The sequence below is a fragment of the Heteronotia binoei genome, chromosome 2, assembly GCF_032191835.1.
Source record: "Heteronotia binoei isolate CCM8104 ecotype False Entrance Well chromosome 2, APGP_CSIRO_Hbin_v1, whole genome shotgun sequence".
NCBI classification, from domain to species: Eukaryota; Metazoa; Chordata; class Lepidosauria; order Squamata; family Gekkonidae; genus Heteronotia; species Heteronotia binoei.
Genome location: NC_083224.1, coordinates 21,643,771 through 21,664,789, shown reverse-complemented (window position 1 = coordinate 21,664,789; position 21,019 = coordinate 21,643,771). Strand labels below are relative to the sequence as shown.

The window sequence follows — 21,019 nt, the reverse complement described above, 5'->3', positions numbered from 1 at the left end:
TTCCCAGGTAGTTTGGCTCGAGGGTCAGAGCCCTGCAATGCTACGTCCTGCTCTTCAATTTGTCATGCAATTTATAATGACCTTTCTATGTGTGTATGCATCTCTAAGCAGAGAGTGATTCAGTGTTTGACAGGCAGAGTAGACTTTTCAAATAATAGCTTCAGAGCAGCCTTTGAAAGCTAGCTCCCTCCTGCTGAAGCCATAGCGGCAGCTCGATAATAGCTTTCCCTGCTCTCCCCCCGTCACTCTGCTGTAAACCGGATAATTGTAGGCTGCACCTTGTTATTTGGGCTTGTTCTATAGGATGATGGCAGGGAGGGAGTTCTTGTGTCTGGAGGCCCTGTCTGTAGTTCTTAATGGGGAGTGTGTCTTTATGGGTATGTGATAGGTCTGAGGTTGCCAATGTCTAGGTGGAACCGAGAATTACACTTTATTTAAAGACTACAAAGATCAGTTCCCCTGGAGGAAAGGGCCACTCTGGAGGGCAGACTCTGTGGTATACCATAGAGTCTATGAGACATTACCCTGTGGTATACCATAGAGTCTATGAGGCATTAAAGTCCTAGAGTGACATAACTTCCCCGTTGAGCTTCAGGCCACTTTGGAGGGCAGACTGTGGTATACCATGGAGTCTATGAGAAAGTAAAGTCCTAGAGTGACATAACTTCTCCTTCGAGCTTCTTTCATTCCCCAAACACCATCTTCTTGAGACATCACCCCGAACCGCCAAGACTTTCCCCAACCAGAGCTGGCAACTGTTGGGTATTTAAAATAGCAGAACAAAAGCAAAATGCAGAACACGACGAATGTATTAGCTTTAAATAAGGTAAAGGGAGTTCAAAACAACAAACATTCTGCCTAGCTCTCTAATCTGCATCTTGGCTGTGATCACACCCACTAAATAATGCACTTTCAATCCACTTTCAGTGCACTTTCCAACTGGATTTTGCCAGTTCACAAAGCAAAATGCAACTGGAAAGTGCACTGAAAGTGGATTGAAAGTGCTTTATTTAATGTCAGGTACAAGTTCCTGACAAGGATTTGTTGCAGTCTTGTGGGTTAGAAACAGTTTGCTGATTTTCCTAATAGTACTGTCATTGCTGATGGTGAGCCAATTATCCAAAGCGTATTCATATATCCATAACTGTATTGTTGTTTGGAGTTATACAGGTATCTATACTGTACTAACCATGACTGTACTAACCCAAGCATTAGAATATCGGTATTCACTAACCCTTATACAGGACTTTTTTGTAGCAGGAACTCCTTTGCATATTAGGCCACACACCCCTGATGTAGCCAATCCTCCTGGAGCTTACAGTAGGCCTTGTAAGAAGAGCCCCGTAAGTTCCTGGAGGATTGGCTGCATCAGGGGTGTGTGGTCTAATATGTAAGGAGTTCCTGCTACAAAAAAGCCCTGCCCTTATATATGTTCCTTGTATTCCTTAAGGTTTTATGTAGAATAGTATTGGTAGCAAAGAAGGCCACCATGGAGGGTAAGCCACATTGGAAAGCCAGGACCTAATCTCGTCTCCCTGGTAACGGAAGATAAGTACCAACGAAAAATGCCTGGGAGCTAGAATATGACCTTGGAGAAAGTAACACTACAGTTTGAGAAATAATTCAAAGACGTTTGAACAGGAGAATTAGGTGGGTGGGGTGATTGACCGTTAACCTATAACCTTTATTTGGAATGTAAGTTTTGTTTTATACCAGTCTGGCAAGGCAGTAGCCTTGCGTATACATGCTACAAGTGTTTGCTGTATGTTTCTTCCTTAAAGCTTCCTCTGCATTCACTCAAGAAGTCTTGTGACAGATTCGAGGCAAAACCTTACGGATTCTGGGCAAAACCTTACAGATTTCTAACAGTGTGGGCTTGGTCACACAGCGTGTTGAGTCCGTGTTAAACCGACCCGGTTTTGTCCTGAATATCTTTGTTCTGGATGTTATTGATCAGACTGCCATACTGCAGTTCGAATCACTCCGCGGTGAAATCGTCCTCTGCCATCCACACAATGACACCGTGCAGTTCGTTTTATATGTGGTTATGCGCACATTGCTAAGTAGTAAAAAAAATGACGACTGTAAACCGGATGTCTGAGGCTTCTTTTGCTCTGGGACAGCCTTCAGACATCCGGAAGTTGGTCGAGAACTATCCAGACGGAAAAAACTACAAGTTGAAACTGGGCAACTCAAAAAACTCTGCAAAGGAGCAGGTAACAAAATAATCCAGACTGAAGAAGGATTTGGGGGGTGGGATGATGATTGACTACCAGGAGGCAGATGTTGCTGTCTGATCAGCCACTTTTGATCTGGTAGGAAACAGCAGTGACAACTGATTAAACTGTGCGTCTGAAGAAGAAGATGATATTGGATTTATATCCTGCCCTCCACTCCGAAGAGTCTCAGAGCGGCTGACGATCTCCTTTACCTTCCTCCCCCACAACAGACACCCTGTGAGGTGGGTGGGGCTGGCTCTTCCACACATGCTGTGTTGCTCTTGAAGCCCCCATCAGCCGGCTTGGAGAAGGCATTTGTCTCTTTAAATAATTTCTCCAAGCCAAGCCAGCCAGCAGCTTGGAGAATGCATTTTAAAAGTTCCTTCCTTCCTTCCTTCCTTCCTTCCTTCCTTCCTTCCTTCCTTCCTTCCTTCCTTCCTTCCTTCCTTCCTTCCTTCCTTCCTTCCTTCCTTCCTTCCTTCCTTCCTCCCTCCCTCCCTCCCTGTCATGTGGCTCTCAAATATCTGATGTTTGTGTCTTACAACTCTCAAACATCTGGCATTTCTTCTATGTGGCTGTTATGTTAAGCAAGCTGGGCCACCCCGTTATAGACAATTTGCTTCTGTTGGCTTCTGATGGCTGTCAAATCGGGTTTCCAATCAGTTCCAAATGCAACTGATCTCCATATCAGTTCCCCTGGAGAAAATGGCTGTTTTGGAGGGCACCGTCTATGACATTATACTGTGCAGAGGTCCCTGCTTTTTCCCAAATCCAGCCTTTCCCGGGCTCCAACCCCAAATCCTCCGGGAATTCTCCAACCTGAAGTTGGCAGCCTTACTGGCAAAGCTGCCCAAGGGTGTTACTCATCCCATGTGTTTTCCCTTTTGCCTCGAATATTTGGCCTCAAGCGGTGTGTGTTTGGGGGACAGTGGTGCTCTCTGATTTCAGGTATCTGCATCTATTATTTAACTCGGTGGCTGGGATCTGTAGCTATTTCTGATGTAAGTGAAACTCATCTCGCTTTCTTGCCAGCTCAAGGGAGGGCAGAGGTGCTCACAGATGAAGTCAGTCCGGTGCAGAATGACTGCATTGTGAATCGTTCCACAGGCGTTATCAGGAGTGAACACTATGGGTGATTACAGATGAGCACTTTGGGCTGACTCAGAAATTGACTAGCAAAATTCTTCCAAGTGGCAACATCTGCTACATGTCCCCACCCTGCCCTTCAGCCTCCGGAGAGCAGCTCAAAAAGCTATCACTTTGGAAGTGGTAGCAAATTTTTAAGTTGTATTCCAATCACCTCCTTGCTGTCTGGAAGCGGAAGGGCGCAAGTGGGATGCCTTGGCATGTGAAACTACCAAGCCACCCCAAACCGCTTCCGTCTTTTTCCCCCTTAAAAACTATCTGGAGCGCTTGAGTGCTTGAGCGCTTGAGCACTTAACTTGTTGGTGGTGGGGGGGAGAGTGATCTGACTTCTGAGGTGCCCCGCCGTCTAATCACGCCGAGCTGCCTTGCAGACGGGATAGGGCCACCTCGCTGGGGAGCATCCCGATTCAGGACGCCTCCCATCCACCTCACAGTGCCCGTCTGTTACCAGCCTATGATTACCAGATATTCTCCACCAGTATGGTATCTCCACTCATACGCCATCTTCTTGTCTCTCATGATTACAGGACCAGGGGCCTACATAGTGTAGCACAGGGGTGTCAAACATGTAGTTCAGGGGCCGAATCAGGCCCCCAGAGGGCTCCTATCAGGCCCCCGAGCAACTGGCTGTCATCTGCTTCCTTATCCCTATATCTTGCCTCTTTCTGCATAGCAGCTTGCTTTGCAAGGCTTTCTCAATTTCTCAATTGCACAGGAGCTACAGAGCAAAACCTCTATTTTCTCCATTGGCTGAGGCTCCTCCCTTCGGGAGGAAGGGGGAAGGAACAGCTTGTTTTTCCAGGCTCTCTCAATTGCACAGCAGAGCTATTGAGCCAAGCCTCTTTTCCTTCTATTGACTGAGGCTCCCCCTCTCCAGTCCCTGGAAAAAGAAGGAAAGAGCCAGAGCTTCCTTTGCCCAGTTCCCTGGATCCCATGGGAGAAATACAAAGAAAGCCCCTTTAAGACCAATGAGTGCTAATGTGTTAAGCATGTTTTAAGTTTTTTAAAAAATATATATTTGTGTTTGTCTGTGTTCTTTATAAAATTTATATCTCTGCTACCTAGTCTTAAGTAGGTACACACATGGCCCGGCCTGACACGGCTTGGCCCAACCAAACATGGCCTGCCCAGCAAGGTCTTTTTTATGTCAGATCAAATTTGTTTGACACCCCTGGTGCAGCGTGATATAGTGATTAAGAGCAGCATGGTGTGGTCACACTTCACGAAACAATGTATTTTACATCTGGATTTTTGCTATTCTTACACATAGAATCACAGAGTTGGAAGGGACCTCCGGGGTCATCTAATCCAACACCCTGCACAATGCAGGAAACACACAAATACCTCCCCCTAAATTCACAGGATCCTCATTGCTTTCAGATGGCCATCTAGCCTCTGTTTAAAAACCTCCAAGGAAGGAGAGCCCACCACCTCCCAAGGAGGAAGCCTGTTCCACTGAGGAATCGCTCTAACGGTCAGAACGTTCTTCCTAATGTTGAGCTGGAAACTCTTTTGATTTAATTTCAGCCCATTGGTTCTGATCCTACTTTCTGGGGCCACAGAAAACAATTCCACGCCATCCTCTGTAGGACAGCCCTTCAAGTACTTGAAGATGGAGATCATATCACCTCTCAGCCGCCTCCTCTCCAGGCTAAACATGCCCAGCTCCTTCAACCTTTCTTCATAGGACTTGGTCTCCAGACCCCTCACCATCTTCGTCACCCTCCTGTGGACCCGTTCCAGCTTGTCTACATCCTTCTTAAAATGTGGTGCCCAAAACTGAGCACAATACTCCAGTAAAGTCCGGATGTAAAATGCATTACATAGTGTAGTGTGATTGCACCAGCAGACTGAGGTTGGATTCCCCAATCCCCCACATGAAGCCATTCTCAGGCTTTACCCCTGAAACCTCCAGGTATTTCCCAAACCAGATCTGGCGTCTCTAAGGGCACCAAGGCAGAGGACAGAGCTGGCAGCCTGGCCACAGAGAGGCTTAGAATCAGAGAGGCTTAGAATCTCCCATATGTCTTCTCCCCCCCACACCCTGTGAGGTGGGTGGGGCTGAGAGAACTCTCACAGCAGCTGCCCTTTCAAGGACAACTCCTGCGAGAGCTATGGCTAACCCAAGGCCCTTCCAGCAGGTACAAGTGAAGGAGGGGGGAATCAAACCGGGTTCTCCCAGGTAAGAGTCCGCACACTTCACCATTACACCAAACTGGCTCTCTAGTGTGTGTGAGTTTTTGAGCTTGCTGGAATATTTTGTCAGGAGAAATGTTACCAAAAAAGTTTAAAAATGAAGAAGGGAGCGAGAGCAGGTTTGTTTGGTCAAGATCCTAAGACACAGCGCTTGGAAAAGAGGAGGCAGCCTCAGATCGCGGCCCTTGAAGGGCCGCAGCCCTTCCCTTCAGCTCCTTTGCACACAGAGCTTCCCAGCCCTTCTTACTAGGCAGACACAGAAGGGACTAAGAAGGCATCTAGGACAGGGGTGGCCAGACTGTAGCTTGGGAGCCACATGTGGCTCTTTCATATATATTGTGTGGCTCTTGAAGCCCCCACCACCCCTTTGGCCAGCTTGCAGAAGGCATTTGTCTCTTGATATCACTTCGCCAAGCCAGTTGGTGGCTTGAAGAATGCATCTATTTTCCTTCCTTCCTTCCTTCCTTCCTTCCTTCCTTCCTTCCTTCCTTCCTTCCTTCCTTCCTTCCTTCCTTCCTTCCTTCCTTCCTTCCTTCCTTCCTTCCTTCCCTCCCTCCCTCCCTCCCTCCCTCCCTCCCTCCCTCCAACATCTAACGTTCATGGCTTGTGGCTCTCAAACATCTGATGTTTATTCTATGTGGCTCTTACGTTAAAGCAAGTTTGGCCGCCCCTTATCTAGTAGTGACGCAGCGTGATATAGTGATGCGGAGTAACCTGCTTTCCAACCAGCAGGAAGTGAGTCTAGAAGAAGAAGAAGAAGAAGATATTGGATTTATATCCCGCCCTCCACTCCGAAGAGTCTCAGAGCGGCTCACAATCTCCTTTACCTTCCTCCCCCACAACAGACACCCTGTGAGGTGGGTGGGGCTGGAGAGGGCTCTCACAGCAGCTGCCCTTTCAAGGACAACCTCTGCCAGGGCTATGGCTGACCCAAGGCCATGCTAGCAGGTGCAAGTGGAGGAGTGGGGAATCAAACCCGGTTCTCCCAGATAAGAGTCCGCACACTTAACCACTACACCAAACTGGCTCTCCAAACTGGAGTCTAGCAAGGGCACGCTAAGTTCCCTTCCCATTTTCAGAGCTGGCTTCATGAACACCAGTAGCAGCATTCTCTCTCTCACACACACACCCTGCCACAAGTCCTTTGAGATCATCTCAGTTTATCCCTTTCAAGTGCTGCATCTTTAATGAAGATCTGATATTCTCTCTCTGGCCAAATGACAAAGGAGGTCAGATAGCAGCGACTCTTCTCCGATTAGGTCACTTCCCATTCACTCAAGCTTCAGATTATTTCCAATTTCTAAAGGCCAGAGCAGCTACTGCTCAGGGCCTCCCTCCATCTGTCGCCAGCCCCCGTTGAGCCCGACAACCACTGCTGAGCTTAAATGTCCACACGCAGCCAGGGTTGTCTTAATGTGGATTTAGAAGGAAAAGTCATCCGGCACTCTTCCAGGAAAAATGGTTCTAAGGCAGGGTTGGGTGAGCTTTTCCCATTCAAACAATTTGCTTTGAAATAGGGTTGCCAGGTCCAATTCAAGAAATATCTGGAGACTTTAGGGGTGGAGCCAGGAGACAGTGGAGCCAGGAGCCAGGAGCAAGGGTGTGACAAGCATAATTGAATTCCAAAGGGAGTTCTGTCCATCACATTTAAAGGGACTGCACACCTTTTAAATGCCTTCCCTCCATTGAAAATAATGAAGGATAGGGACACCTTTTTCTGAGGCTCATAGAATTGGACCCCCTGGTCCAATCTTTTTGAAACTTGGAGAGTATTTTGAGGAGAGGCACTGGAGGCTATGCTGAAAATGTGGTGCCTCTACCTAAAAAACCAGCCCCCCCCCCCGCAGAGCCCTAAATATGCACAAATCAATTCTCCATTATACTCTATGGGAATTGGTCTCCATAGGGAATAATGGAGTGCCCAGCAGACATTCCCCCCCCCCACTTTCTGATGACCCTGAAGTGCGGGGAGGGCCTCCAAACCAGAGAATCCTCTGTCCCCCACCTGGGGATTGGCAATCCTACTTTGAAAGCAGGTGCTGGAAAAAGGGCTTACTCCCTTGGTGGGTTACCAACTCTGACTTGGGAAACTCCTGGAATTTTGGGGGAGGTGTCCTGGGAAGGCAGAGAGTGGAGGAAGATCAGTGAGAAGAAGAAGAAGATATTGGATTTATATCCCACCCTATACTCTGAATCTCAGAGTCTCAGAGCTTTCACAGTCTCCTTTACCTTCCCCTTCCCACAACAGACACCCTGTGAGGTAGGGGGGGCTGAGAGAGCACTTACACCAGCTGCTCTTTTAAGGACAGCTCTGTGAGAGCTATGTGAGAGCATGCCAGAGCATACTGTGATGGCCACAGACAGAGACAGCTTTAAAGGAAGATTAAATAGGTTCATGGAGGATAGGTCTATCAATGGTGACTAGCCATGGTGACTGAAGGGAATCTCCACATGGAAAGCAAATCAACCTCTGGATCCCAGTGCCAGGAAGCAACATCAGGGGAAGGTCCTCTATACCAGGGGTGGCCAACGGTAGCTCTCCAGATTTTTTTGCCTACAACTCCCATCAACCCCAGCCATTGGCCATGCTGGCTGGGGCTGATGGGAGTTGTAGGCAAAAAAACATCTGGAGAGCTACCATTGGCCATCCCTGCTCTATACCTTGCAGTTGGACAACCAGAGGAACTAGATGGTCACTGCACAAGTCAGGATGCTGGCTACATGGACTATTGGTCTGATCCAGCAAGGCTCTTCTTATGTTCCTAAAAGGGGAAGGCCTTGACCTCTATGCTCTGTTTTGGTCATCCAGAGGAACTGGTTGGCCACTATGTGGGATGGGATTCTGGACTAGATGGGCCACTGGTCTGATCCAGCAAGGATGTTCTTATGAAGGCCTTGGCTTCTATGTCCTGTTGTTGGCCACACAGAGGAAACTGGCTGACCAGTATGTGACACAGGATGCTGGACTAGATGGACCACTGGTCTGATCCAGCAAGGCTCTTCTTCTGATGTTCTTATGAAGGCCTCAGCCTCTGTGCCCTGTTGTTGGCCCTCCAGCAGAACTGGTTGGCTGCTGTGTGAGACAGGATGCTGGACTAGATGGGCCACTGGTCTGATCCAGCAGGACTCTTCTTATGTTCTTATGAAGGCCTCGGCCTCTATGCCCTGTTGTTGGCCCTCCAGAGGAATTGGTTGGCCACTGTGTGAGACAGGATGCTGGACTTGAGCAGGGCTCTTCTGATGCTCTTATATTTTACCACTGAGCCACAGTCTTTCCTGGACCTGCGTGGCTTGCATAAAATCTCCTTTATTCATATGCCTGCTTTTATGATTTCCAGTTTACTGTTCAGCACTGTGAACAGCAAATTAGTCCAGAAGAGAGGACAGCAAAAAAGGGATGCAGAGGTTATGCATGATACTTGATTATGTGTTTGCAGAGCCAGCTTTTGGTATATGCCACGAATTCAGATGGTGGGGATGTTTTGCAGAATATTAAGCTGCAGCTAGAAGTCCGAAACATGGGTCTATTCAGACTTCACACTTGAGGAGCGTTGTTTCCTCTCCAGAAGAAAAATGTCATCTCGCTCTTTCATTTTGTTCAGATATCGGTCCATCTAAATGTATGCGGACTTAACCAAGCGGTGCTTTGCGTCACGACTATGTAATGAACGACTCGCAAAGAGCAAGATTGATTGGGCTGGTTGGAATTTGACTGGGTGTTGTTGAGGCATGAGAATGTTGCCTTCTGGCAACATTCGGATTTCTCGATTCTGAGTAGCAGATATGCAGGGCACAATTGGATTTGTCTACTCAACTTTTAACCTGCTCCAGAGCCAGTTTGGTATAGTGCACGGACTCTTATCTGGGAGAACTGGGTTTGATTTCCTTCTCTTCCACTTCCTCCTACTTGAATGGCCTTGGGTCAGCCATAACTACTGCAGGAGTTGTCCTTGAAAAGGCAGTTGCTGTGAGAGCCCTCTCAGCCCCACCCACCTCATAGGGTATCTGTTGTGGGGGGAGAAGATATAGGAGATTGTTGTCCTTGAAATGGCAGCTGCTGTGAGAGCCCTCTCAGCCCCACCCACCTCATAGGGTATCTGTTGTGGGGGGAGAAGATATAGGAGATTGTTGTCCTTGAAATGGCAGCTGCTGTGAGAGCCCTCTCAGCCCCACCCACCTCATAGGGTATCTGTTGTGGGGGGAGAAGATATAGGAGATTGTTGTCCTTGAAATGGCAGCTGCTGTGAGAGCCCTCTCAGCCCCACCCACCTCATAGGGTATCTGTTGTGGGGGGAGAAGATATAGGAGATTGTTGTCCTTGAAAAGGCAGTTGCTGTGAGAGCCCTCTCAGCGCCACCCACCTCATAGGGTATCTGTTGTGGGGGGAGAAGATATAGGAGATTGTTGTCCTTGAAAAGGCAGTTGCTGTGAGAGCCCTCTCAGCCCCACCCACCTCATAGGGTATCTGTTGTGGGGGGAGAAGATATAGGAGATTGTTGTCCTTGAAAGGGCAGCTGCTGTGAGAGCCCTCTCAGCCCCACCCACCTCACAGGGTGTCTGTTGTGAGGGGAGAAGATATAGGAGATTGTTGTCCTTGAAATGGCAGCTGCTGTGAGAGCCCTCTCAGCCCCACCCACCTCATAGGGTATCTGTTGTGGGGGGAGAAGATATAGGAGATTGTTGTCCTTGAAATGGCAGCTGCTGTGAGAGCCCTCTCAGCCCCACCCACCTCATAGGGTATCTGTTGTGGGGGGAGAAGATATAGGAGATTGTTGTCCTTGAAATGGCAGCTGCTGTGAGAGCCCTCTCAGCCCCACCCACCTCATAGGGTATCTGTTGTGGGGGGAGAAGTTATAGGAGATTGTTGTCCTTGAAATGGCAGCTGCTGTGAGAGCCCTCTCAGCCCCACCCACCTCATAGGGTATCTGTTGTGGGGGAAGAAGATATAGGAGATTGTTGTCCTTGAAATGGCAGCTGCTGTGAGAGCCCTCTCAGCCCCACCCACCTCATAGGGTATCTGTTGTGGGGGGAGAAGATATAGGAGATTGTTGTCCTTGAAATGGCAGCTGCTGTGAGAGCCCTCTCAGCCCCACCCACCTCATAGGGTATCTGTTGTGGGGGGAGAAGATATAGGAGATTGTTGTCCTTGAAATGGCAGCTGCTGTGAGAGCCCTCTCAGCCCCACCCACCTCATAGGGTATCTGTTGTGGGGGGAGAAGATATAGGAGATTGTTGTCCTTGAAATGGCAGCTGCTGTGAGAGCCCTCTCAGCCCCACCCACCTCATAGGGTATCTGTTGTGGGGGGAGAAGATATAGGAGATTGTTGTCCTTGAAATGGCAGCTGCTGTGAGAGCCCTCTCAGCCCCACCCACCTCATAGGGTATCTGTTGTGGGGGGAGAAGATATAGGAGATTGTTGTCCTTGAAATGGCAGCTGCTGTGAGAGCCCTCTCAGCCCCACCCACCTCATAGGGTATCTGTTGTGGGGGGAGAAGATATAGGAGATTGTTGTCCTTGAAATGGCAGCTGTTGTGAGAGCCCTCTCAGCCCCACCCACCTCATAGGGTATCTGTTGTGGGGGGAGAAGATATAGGAGATTGTTGTCCTTGAAATGGCAGCTGCTGTGAGAGCCCTCTCAGCCCCACCCACCTCATAGGGTATCTGTTGTGGGGGGAGAAGTTATAGGAGATTGTAAGCCGCTCTGAGTCTCTGATTCAGAGAGAAGGCGGGGTATAAATCTGCAGTCTTCTTCATCATATTTTGCATTGTCTAAAATAACAGAGAACTTGGCAATTTCCCTCTCAAAAAGAAAGTATCTGCTAGAGCTATGGCTGACCCAAGGCCATTCCAACAGTTGCAAGTGATGATGATACTGATGATATTGGATTTATATCCTGCCTTATACTCTGAATCTCAGATCTGTCACGATTTCCTTTGCCATCCTCCCCCACAGCAGACATCCTGTGAGGTGGGTGGGGCTGCAAGAGCCCTCCCAGAAGCTCCCCTTTCAAGGACAGCTCTATGAGAGCTATGGCTGACCCAAGGCCATATAGTGTCCAGATCAGATTGTTTTTATAATGTCATGTCAAAGCCACCCCCCCCCCCCCGAAGTATAGTATAGTACAGAAGTATGGTGTTCAGATCACATGAAGCGATGGTTTCGCTTTACTCTGCTCTGGTAAGACCTCTCCAGGAGTATTGTGTTCAGTTTTGGGCACCACATTTTAAAAAGGATATAGACAAGGTGGAACAGGTCCAGAGGAGGGCGACAAAGATGGTGAGGGGTCTGGAGACCAAGTCCTATGAAGAAGGGTTGAAGGAGCTCGGCATGTTTAGCCTGGAGAGGAGGTGGCTGAGAGGTGGTATGATCACCATCTTCAAGTACTTGAAGGGCTGTCCTATAGAGGATGGTGTGGAATTGCTTTCTGTGCCCCCAGAAAGTAGGACCAGAACTAATGAGTTGAAATTAAATCAAAAGAGTTTCCGGCTCAACATTAGGAAGAGCGTCCTGACCGTTAGAGCAGTTCCTCAGTGGAACAGGCTTCCTCAGGAGGTGGTGGACTCTCCTTCCCTAGAGGTTTATAAGCAGAGGCTAGATGGCCATCTGACAGCAATGAAGCTCCTGTGAATTTAGGGGGAGGTATTTATGAGTTTCCTGCATTGTCCAGGGGGTTGGACTAGATGACCCTGGAGGCCCCTTCCAACTCTATGATTCTAAGTCCATTCCAATAGCTGCAAGTGGAGGAGTGGGGAATCAGACCCGGTTCTCCGAGTCCCAGATAACAGTCCATGCACTTAATCACTATACCAAACTGGCTCTCAACAAATTCAAGGACTTCATAAAGTCTCAGGGGTCCTGTATAAAGGGAGAAAAATATATAGTGAGTGAAAGGAAGGCATAGGAAGTGTTTAAATTTCTTTCGTAGTGTACATGAGGTGTGATTTTTTTTTTAAAAAAAAGGCTGGGAGGTAATGGTTTCTCCCCAAAGCTTTCTGCCAACGCCGCTTCTGCTTTTACCCAATAACTCTCTGACAGTCTGGAAGTGGCAACGTTACTGCATGGAAACACTTCACGCCACCGTCTCCCCCTGGGAAAAACCCAAAGTGTGATCCAGCTAAAACAAATAACCCGTTTTCATTATGTCTGGCTGAGCTTAGTCGATTTATCATTGCGGTCCTGGTCGGGCGGCAGAAATGTCCTTGTGCCCTCTGGGTGCCAAGGCCCTTTTGCAATTTTGAGTTTCTATTAAGAAGAGGGCCGCAGCGGGCACGAGTCAGGAAAGGTTCGGTGTGTGCATTTCGTTGCAGGAAGGCCTGAGCGGAGGAGAAGGCGGATTGGAAGGGAATCAGAAAAGAGCTACAGTAGGTGGCAAGGTCTAGGAAGCAGGTGTCATGAGGTAGAAGTTCAGGAGCATGATTTGTGTAGCTTGCAGATTATAAGGTTCAAGGGAACCATGGATCAGTGGCAGAGCGTCTGCTTGGCATGCAGAAGGTCCCCAGTCCAATCTCTGACATTTCCAGTTGAAAGGATCAGTGGAAAGGTGACCTGAGAAACTCAGCCTGAGAGGCTGGAGAGCTACGGCCAGACTGAGTAGACGATACTGACCTTGATGGACTGATGGTATGATCTGGTATAAGCAGGGTTGCCAAGTCCAACTCAAGAAATATCTGGGGACTTCGGGGGTGGGGCCAGGAGACTTTAGGGGTGGAGCCAGGAGCAAGGGTGTCACAGGCACAATTGAACTCCAAAGGTTGTTCTGGCCATCACATTTAAAGGGACTGCACGCCTTTTAAATGCCTTTCGCTCCCCCAAGGTGACCTATATGATTCTCCCCAAGGGGGCTTATAAAATTCTTCTGTCCTCCATTTTATCCTAAGAAGAACAACCCTGTGAGGTAGGTTAGTCTGAGAGACTAAAGGGCAACAAGAATGATTAAAGGGCTGGAACACTTTCCCTATGAAGAAAGGTTGAAACGCTTGGGACTCTTTAGCTTGGAGAAATGTCGACTGCGGGGTGACATGATAGAGGTTTACAAGATAATGCATGGGATGGAGAAAGTAGAGAAAGAAGTACTTTTCTCCCTTTCTCACAATACAAGAACTCGTGGGCATTCGATGAAATTGCTGAGCAGACAGGTTAAAACGGATAAAAGGAAGTACTTCTTCACCCAAAGGGTGATTAACATGTGGAATTCACTGCCGCAGGAGGTGGTGGCGGCCACAAGCATAGCCACCTTCAAGAGGGGTTTAGATAAAAATATGGAGCAGAGGTCCATCAGTGGCTATTAGCCACAGTGTGTGTGTATATATAAATTTTTTTGCCACTGTGTGACACAGAGTGTTGGACTGGATGGTCCATTGGCCTGATCCAACATGGCTTCTCTTATGTTCTTAGTGTGTGACTGGCCCAAGGTCACGCAGTGAGCTTCTGTGTCAGCGTGGGGATTCAGACCTGATTCTCCTGGGTTCTGTTTCAACACTTTAACCACTACACCACACTGGCTCAGGGGAAAGTGTGCTGGGATGGGAGGTTTCGATCACTGCGGCTCCTCGTAGTTTCATGACAGAAGACGGGCAAAATAGGAATATAGCCTCTTTCTAGAGCCCGTTGTATTTTTCTTCACAATGGGCCTTATTACTAAGCAGTTCCTGTTGAACAGAAAGCGAAGCACCAGAGTCTGGCTGGTTTCATAACCTCCCACCCCAACATCTTGAATCGACATCTGTGATTCTCATTTCAGAAACTGCTTGCAACAGGGACAGTACAATACAGTACATGTTCCAACTTCTGGTACTTGCTTCCTTGGCTTTTATCAGTCTGCCTTTGGGCTTTATCAGTCCTAGACTTGAGCTGAGAGAAAACACTGTGCTTAAGTTTGCCTCAAGGGGAATGATCAGGGATAATTTGGACACGTTGGATAGTCACTGTTTCTTAGCGGCAGTGGCAGTGAATTTGCTCTCCAGAATTCTCCTTTTGTGTAAATGTTGGTATTGTATATTTCCTGTTCTAGACAGCCTTCTGATTTGGCATTTTGTTTCTCGCAGCAATCAGCCACGTGAATAGGGTTGCCAGGTCCAACTCAGGAAATATCTGGGGACTTTGGGGGTGGAGCTGGGGGACTTTGGTGGTGGAGCTGTAAAAATACAACAGTACAATGCCCCTGAATAGAGTCTTCATGTCGTCCTCCTCTTTTTTGTCTTCAAAGGGTTCCCCAGCAGTTGCACTTCCACTAAATGAAAGTGAACACACACACACACACACACAAAGCAGCCAAAATAAACAGTTTGCAAGCCCACATTGTTGTGATCTTATTGGGGCAATTTACTCACGGAAGCTGCTGGATGTAGTGGTCTTCTATATTTCAACCGACCTTCAGATTAACATAGGAAAATGAAAGTACTGAGCAGAGCAGTCTATGGGATGGAGTTTTTCTCCATCCATAATCAGGTTCTAGTTAACTCTTTACTATATTTACCAATGCCAGGACTTTTTTTGAAGCAGGAATTCCTTTGAATATTAGGCCACATATCCCTGGTGTTGCCAATCATCCAAGAGCTTACAGGACTCTTAGCACAGGGCCTACTGTAAGCTCTTGGATGGTTGGCTACATCAGGGGTGTGTGGCCTAATATGCAAAGGAGTTCCTGCTACAAAAAAAGCCCTGACTAATGCAAACAACTTCTGAAAGGAATGCAAAACAGAGGGAATTGGCACTCTCACACACACTCTTCCCAGTGGCTCTGGCTGCTTGCCTCACCCTGCAGCTTTAGTTTCACTAAGATTTAAAGGCATACACACACCTTCCAAAACACAAGCAGTATGCAAGTTTCTAAAAATGCCATGATGGAAAGGCTCATCATGGCTGTTGGGGCAGGGCTTCCCCTTACCGGGGAGCTGGCTGGCAGTGGGGAGGAGCCTCCAAAACCTGGGGGATCCCCCGCTGGGACCAGGGGGCTGGCAAGCCTACAGGTGAATGTGGGCACTCACAAGTAGTTCAGGAAAGGTGGCATAAAGGGAAGGATTTACCCCCTTCTGGTGGCATACTTTTGATCTGAGCTGGGGGAGTTCTATGGCCTACAAGCACAATTGTAGGAAGATGAGAAATGAGGTCTGAATCATTGGCATTGCAATGCCATGAGACAGCAGAATAGAAAAGAAAGAACAGGAGAAGATCACAAATACCTAGACCTTCAAACAGAGTTAGAGTGCCTCTGGAAGAAGAAGGAGACCATTGTCTTCATTTATTTAATCATATGGCAGAATTGCACACAGGAATTATACAATAATATAAAATATATAACTAGGTTGATACAATGGGTATTCAGACCAATGGGGCAGTTCCCCTAAATATTAATATCTAGATTTTTCAATCCACTCAGTTGCAGCTGGGGAGAGTTCAAATAGCTCTGCCACATCTCCTTGGAAAGCATGACACTCACACTCCTGTGACAGATGGAAAATAGTTTGTCAGGCTGCACCACAATTGCATTCAGGGCCTGGTGTTTTGCCCCATTGAAATGACAGGTCTGCACAACTGCCAAACCCAGTTTGTATTCTATTAGCTGTCTTCCATGCTTTACATGGCAAGTCAAATTCTGAGGGCCTCTTGTTGATGTTTACCTGGTTATGGATATCAGGTGGAACTGCTTGTAGCCACGTTTGCAGCCATTCATTCCCTAGAACAAAATTTTGTGATTGCAGGATTTCTACAGATCTTCACATTTGGACACACTAAACTGAATCTCAGTACCAGGAAGAAACATCAGGGGAAGGCCTTGGCCTCAATACACTCTTGTTGGCTGTCCAAAGGAATTGGTTGGCCACTGTGTGAGATAGGATGCTGGACTAGATGGACCACTGGTCTGATCCAGCAGGGCTCTTCTGATGTTCTTATGAAGGCCTCAGCCTCTATGCCCTGTTGTTGGCCCCCCAGAGGAACTGGTTGGCCACTGTGTGAGATAGGGTGCTGGACTAGATGGACCACTGGTCTGATCCAGCAGGGCTCTTTTTATGTCATGTTATTTTCTTAGAGCCAGTTTGGTATAGTGGTTAAGTGTGGTGGACTGGGTTTGATTCCCCACTCCTCCTCCACTTGAAGCCAGCCGGGCATCCTTGGGTGAGTTACACTTCTCTCAGAGCTCTCTAAGCCCCAGCTACCAGCTTGGTGCCAGTTGTAATGGTTAAGTGTGTGGATTCTTATCTGGGAGAACCAGGTTTGATTCCCCACTCCTCGCAGCTGCTGGAATGGCCTTGGGTCAGCCATAGCTCTCACAGAGTTGTCCTTGAAAGGGCAGCTTCTGGGAGAGCTCTCTCAGCCCCACCTACTTCACAGGGTGTTTGTTGTGGGGGAGGAAGATAAAGGAGATTGTGAACTATTCTGAGATTCAGAGTATAGGGTGGGATATAAATCCAATATCATCATCTTCTTAGGCTTCTACCTCACCGGGTGTCTGTTGCGGGGAGAGAAGGGGAAGGTGATTGTAAGCCATTCTGAAACTCCAAGTGAAGGGTGGGGTACAAATCAATCTCTTCTTCTTCCTTCTTCGGCAAGAGTTCAAAAACCCTATTGGGAATGCACGAACCAGAGAGGATTGTAAGGCACTCCAAAGGAATCTGTTGAAGCTGGGTGAGTGGGCATCAACGTGGCTTTACAAGATTATGCATGGGATGGAGAAAGTAGAGAAAGAAGTACTTTTCTCCCTTTCTCACAATACAAGAACTCGTGGGCATTCGATGAAATTGCTGAGCAGTCGGGTTAAAATGAATAAAAGGAAGTACTTCTTCACCCAAAGGGTGATTAATGTGTGGAATTCACTGCCACAGGAGGTGGTGGCAGCTACAAGCATAGACAGCTTCAAGAGGGGGTTAGATAAAAATATGGAGCAGAAGTCCATCAGTGGCTATTAGCCACAATGTGTGTGTGTATGTATATATATATCTATATAACATTTTTGTGGCCACTGTGTGACACAGAGTGTTGGACTGGATTGGCCATTGGCTTGATCCAACATGGCTTCTCTTATGTTCTTATGTTATGTTTTTATGTGGCAGATGAAATTCAGTGTGTCCAACTGCGAAGTAATGCACATTGGGGCCAAATATTCCAGCTATAAATACAACTTGATGGGGTGTGAACTGGCAGAGACTGACCAAGAGAGAGATCTTGGGGTCATGGTAGATAACTCACTGAAAATGTCAAGACAGTGTTCAATTGCAATAAAAAAGGCCAACACCATGCTGGGAATTATTAGGAAGGGAACTGAAAACAAATCACCAAGTATCATAATGCCCCTGTATAAATTGATGGTGCGATCTCATTTGGAATACTGTGTACAATTCTGGTCACCGCACCTCAAAAAGGATATTATAGCGCTGGAAAAAGTCCAAAAAAGGGCAACTAGAATGATTAAAGGTTTGGAACACTTTCCCTATGAAGAAAGGTTAGAACGGTTGGGGCTCTTTAGCTTGGAGAAACATCAACTGTGGGGTGACATGATAGAGGTTTACAAGATTATGCATGGGATGAAGAAAGCAGAGAAAGAAGTACTTTCCCCCCTTTCTCACAATAGGAGAACTCGTGGGCATTCAATGAAATTGCTGAGCAGTCAGGTTAGAACGGAAAAAAGGAAGTACTTCTTCACTCAAAGGGTGATTAACCCTGATGGCACTTGGGTTTTTTTTTGTTTTGTTTTTGGCTGCTGTGCAACACAGAGTATTGGACTAGATGGGCCATTGGCCTGATCCAACATGGCTTCTCTTATGTTCTTATGTTCATGGCTTGTTGTGCTGTGTTTAAAGATATTTATGGGGGCAAGGAGGGAAGGAGGATTAGCTGATCTAGAGTGGGCCAAGGTGATGAGGTCTGGGGTGGCAAGGCACGGATGGCACGGGAGGTACTGCCTCCCCAAATTCATCACCTGAGGCTGCGTTAACATACGGCCAGCTCTCAAGCAGGATCTAAGTCTGCCTGTTGAATGGCATTGAGCAGATGTGTTCCGTTCGACGTTCAGTTTTAGTAACATATGTTTTTTCAAGCTGATGCTTAAATATATTTATTGCTGTGGTTTGGGACGGGGGCAAAAACTGGACAGCGGCAGTTCAGGCAGCGGTTCAGGAGCGTTCGGGGACAATGCCAGCTCATCTTAACAAATCATCTATTTTCTCCTTTTTTTAACATTCCAGGATGAAAAGAATCAAATGATGACCACGAACGTGTGGGTGAAACAAGTAAGTCAACCTGATACGTTTTCTTTCTTTTGACCCTGTTTTCCTCTGTAGTAGTAATTGCTATTTTTTTTTCCAATCCGCTGCTTGAAAACAAAGGAAGTAGAAGAAGATATTGGATGTATATCTTGCCCTATACTCTGAATTTCAGAGTCTCAGAGCGGTCACAATCTCCTTTACCTTCCCCCCACCTCAACAAAAACCCTGTGAGGTAGGTAGGGCTGAGAGAGCTCTCCCAGAAGCTGCCCTTTCAAGGACAACTTCTAAGAGAGCTATGGCTGACCCAAGGCCATTCCAGCAGCTGCAAGTGAAGGAGTGGGGAATCAAATCCAGTTCTCCCAGATAAGAGTCCGCACACTTAACCACTACACCAAACTGACATGATCCAATGGGAAGTTCTTTTCCCTCCTGTGTGGCAGTCCCTGTCATTTCCAATAAAGATTATGTGAGAGAATTTCTCACTAGATGGTGTTTCCCCCTTCCCCCACTAGGCATTAGCAGTGTACTCCCCATGAAATTACCTGACCACGATGGTCATTGTTGGGGGGCCTGCTTTGGATACCCTTGCCTTTTGAGATTAGGTGTTTTGGCAACCCAAAAAAGGGCCTTCTTCATAGTGGCACTAAGACTCTGGAACCCTTTTCCTAGGGAGACTCATCTGTTCCCTTCTGTTGCCATCTTCTGCCAATGGCTGAAGACTCTTTTGTTTCATTTGGTGTTTCCCCCAGTGACCCCTCCTCCCTGCTTAATGTTTTAATAGTTGTTTTCATAGGAACGTCAGAAGAGCCCTGCTGGATCAGACCAGTGGTCCATCTAGTCCAGCATCCTGTCTCACACAGTGGCCAACCAGTTCCTCTGGAGGGCCAACAACAGGGCATGAAGGTTGAGGCACCAAGACCTTTTCCCCTCTCAGGAAGTTCAGACTCCGTTCGCCTATCCTTGAAGCTGGGATGTTTGTCACTTTTAATTTACCAACATTGAACTTCATTTGCCACATTGTTGCCCACTTTTAGTTCTGGTTTTAATTGTTCGAAAGATGCGCTTTTGTTGGGTTTTGTGGTCTTTAAAACGTGATTTGATTATGTGTTTTTGTAATCGGTTGGTGGTCCTGGTGAGGGCAAAAAAGGCATAGTATAAATCAGGGGTGGCCAAACTTGCTTAACGTAAGAGCCACATAGTATAAATGTCAGGTGTTTGAGAGCTGCAAGACAGGAAGGAAGGGAGGGAGGGAGAGAGGGAGGGAGAAGGAAGGAGGGAAGAAAGGAAGGGAGGAAATAGAGGAAGGAGGGGGGAGAGATGGGGAAAAAGCAACTTTAACTTTAAATGCATTGTCCAAGCTGCCAGCTTGGAGAAGTGATTTAAAGAGAGTAATGTCTGTTCCAAACCAGCCAATGGGGCGGTGGGAGCATTGAGAGCCACCCAACATGTGTGAAAGAGCCACAGTTTGGCCACCCCTGTATAAATTATATAAGTAAATAAAAATATGCTATTTCCTGAACCAAAAATTGTGGCTTATAAAAGTAAAGAAAACTAAAAAGAAGCAGGGGGAGGGGGGAGTCAGCACCAAAACGGATTAAAGGAAAATGAAGCAAGCCTTGGCACACAAAGTTGATATCCTGATCAATAGTTCACACACTAAGGAAAGAGTTTGTGTTTGTAAAGTTGCCAGGTCTGTGTTGGAAAACACCTGGAGACTTCGGGGGATGATCTGGGAGAGGGTGGGGTTTGGGGAGGGGAGGGGTCCCAGCAAGGTACAATGCCATCGAGTCCACCTTCAAAGCAGCCATTTTCTCCAGGTGTGGCCTGGAGGTCTCCTGCTTTCACAACTGATCTCCAGCCGGCGGTCAGTTGTCAAGGCAGGAGATCTCCAGGCCCCACCTGGAGCCTGGCAACCCTACCTAGGGTTTTCAAAGCAAGAGGCGTTCAGCGGTGGTTTGCCCTTGCCTGACTCTGCTTGGCAACCCTGAACTTTCTTGGTGGTTTCCCATCCAAACATTAACCATGTCTGACCCTGCTTAGCTTGTGAAATCTGACGAGATTCGGCCACCTCAGGCTAGAGCTTGCTACAGAATTATTTTAATTTCTCCTGGCAAGGGGAGCTGCTTGGCTGATGGAAGTTTACAGATTGCCACCTAATTGTATTGTCAAATTTAGTTTTAAATTGGCACAGGGACCTGTCATCTTGTATTCTGTAAAGCATGCTGCACATTATCGATCCTCGTAGAATCATTTCC

At 47.4% G+C, this 21,019-nt stretch overlaps 1 protein-coding gene across 1 annotated transcript in view; it reads left to right on the top strand.

The window, feature by feature from the left end:
• Positions 1–21,019, top strand: part of CHRNA4 (cholinergic receptor nicotinic alpha 4 subunit) — a 119,476-nt gene that overhangs the window by 13,118 nt on the left and 85,339 nt on the right. The window contains exon 3 of the mRNA XM_060230664.1: positions 18,744–18,788. Coding sequence (XP_060086647.1) covers positions 18,744–18,788 — 45 coding nt within the window. The remainder of the gene's footprint in view (positions 1–18,743; positions 18,789–21,019) is intronic.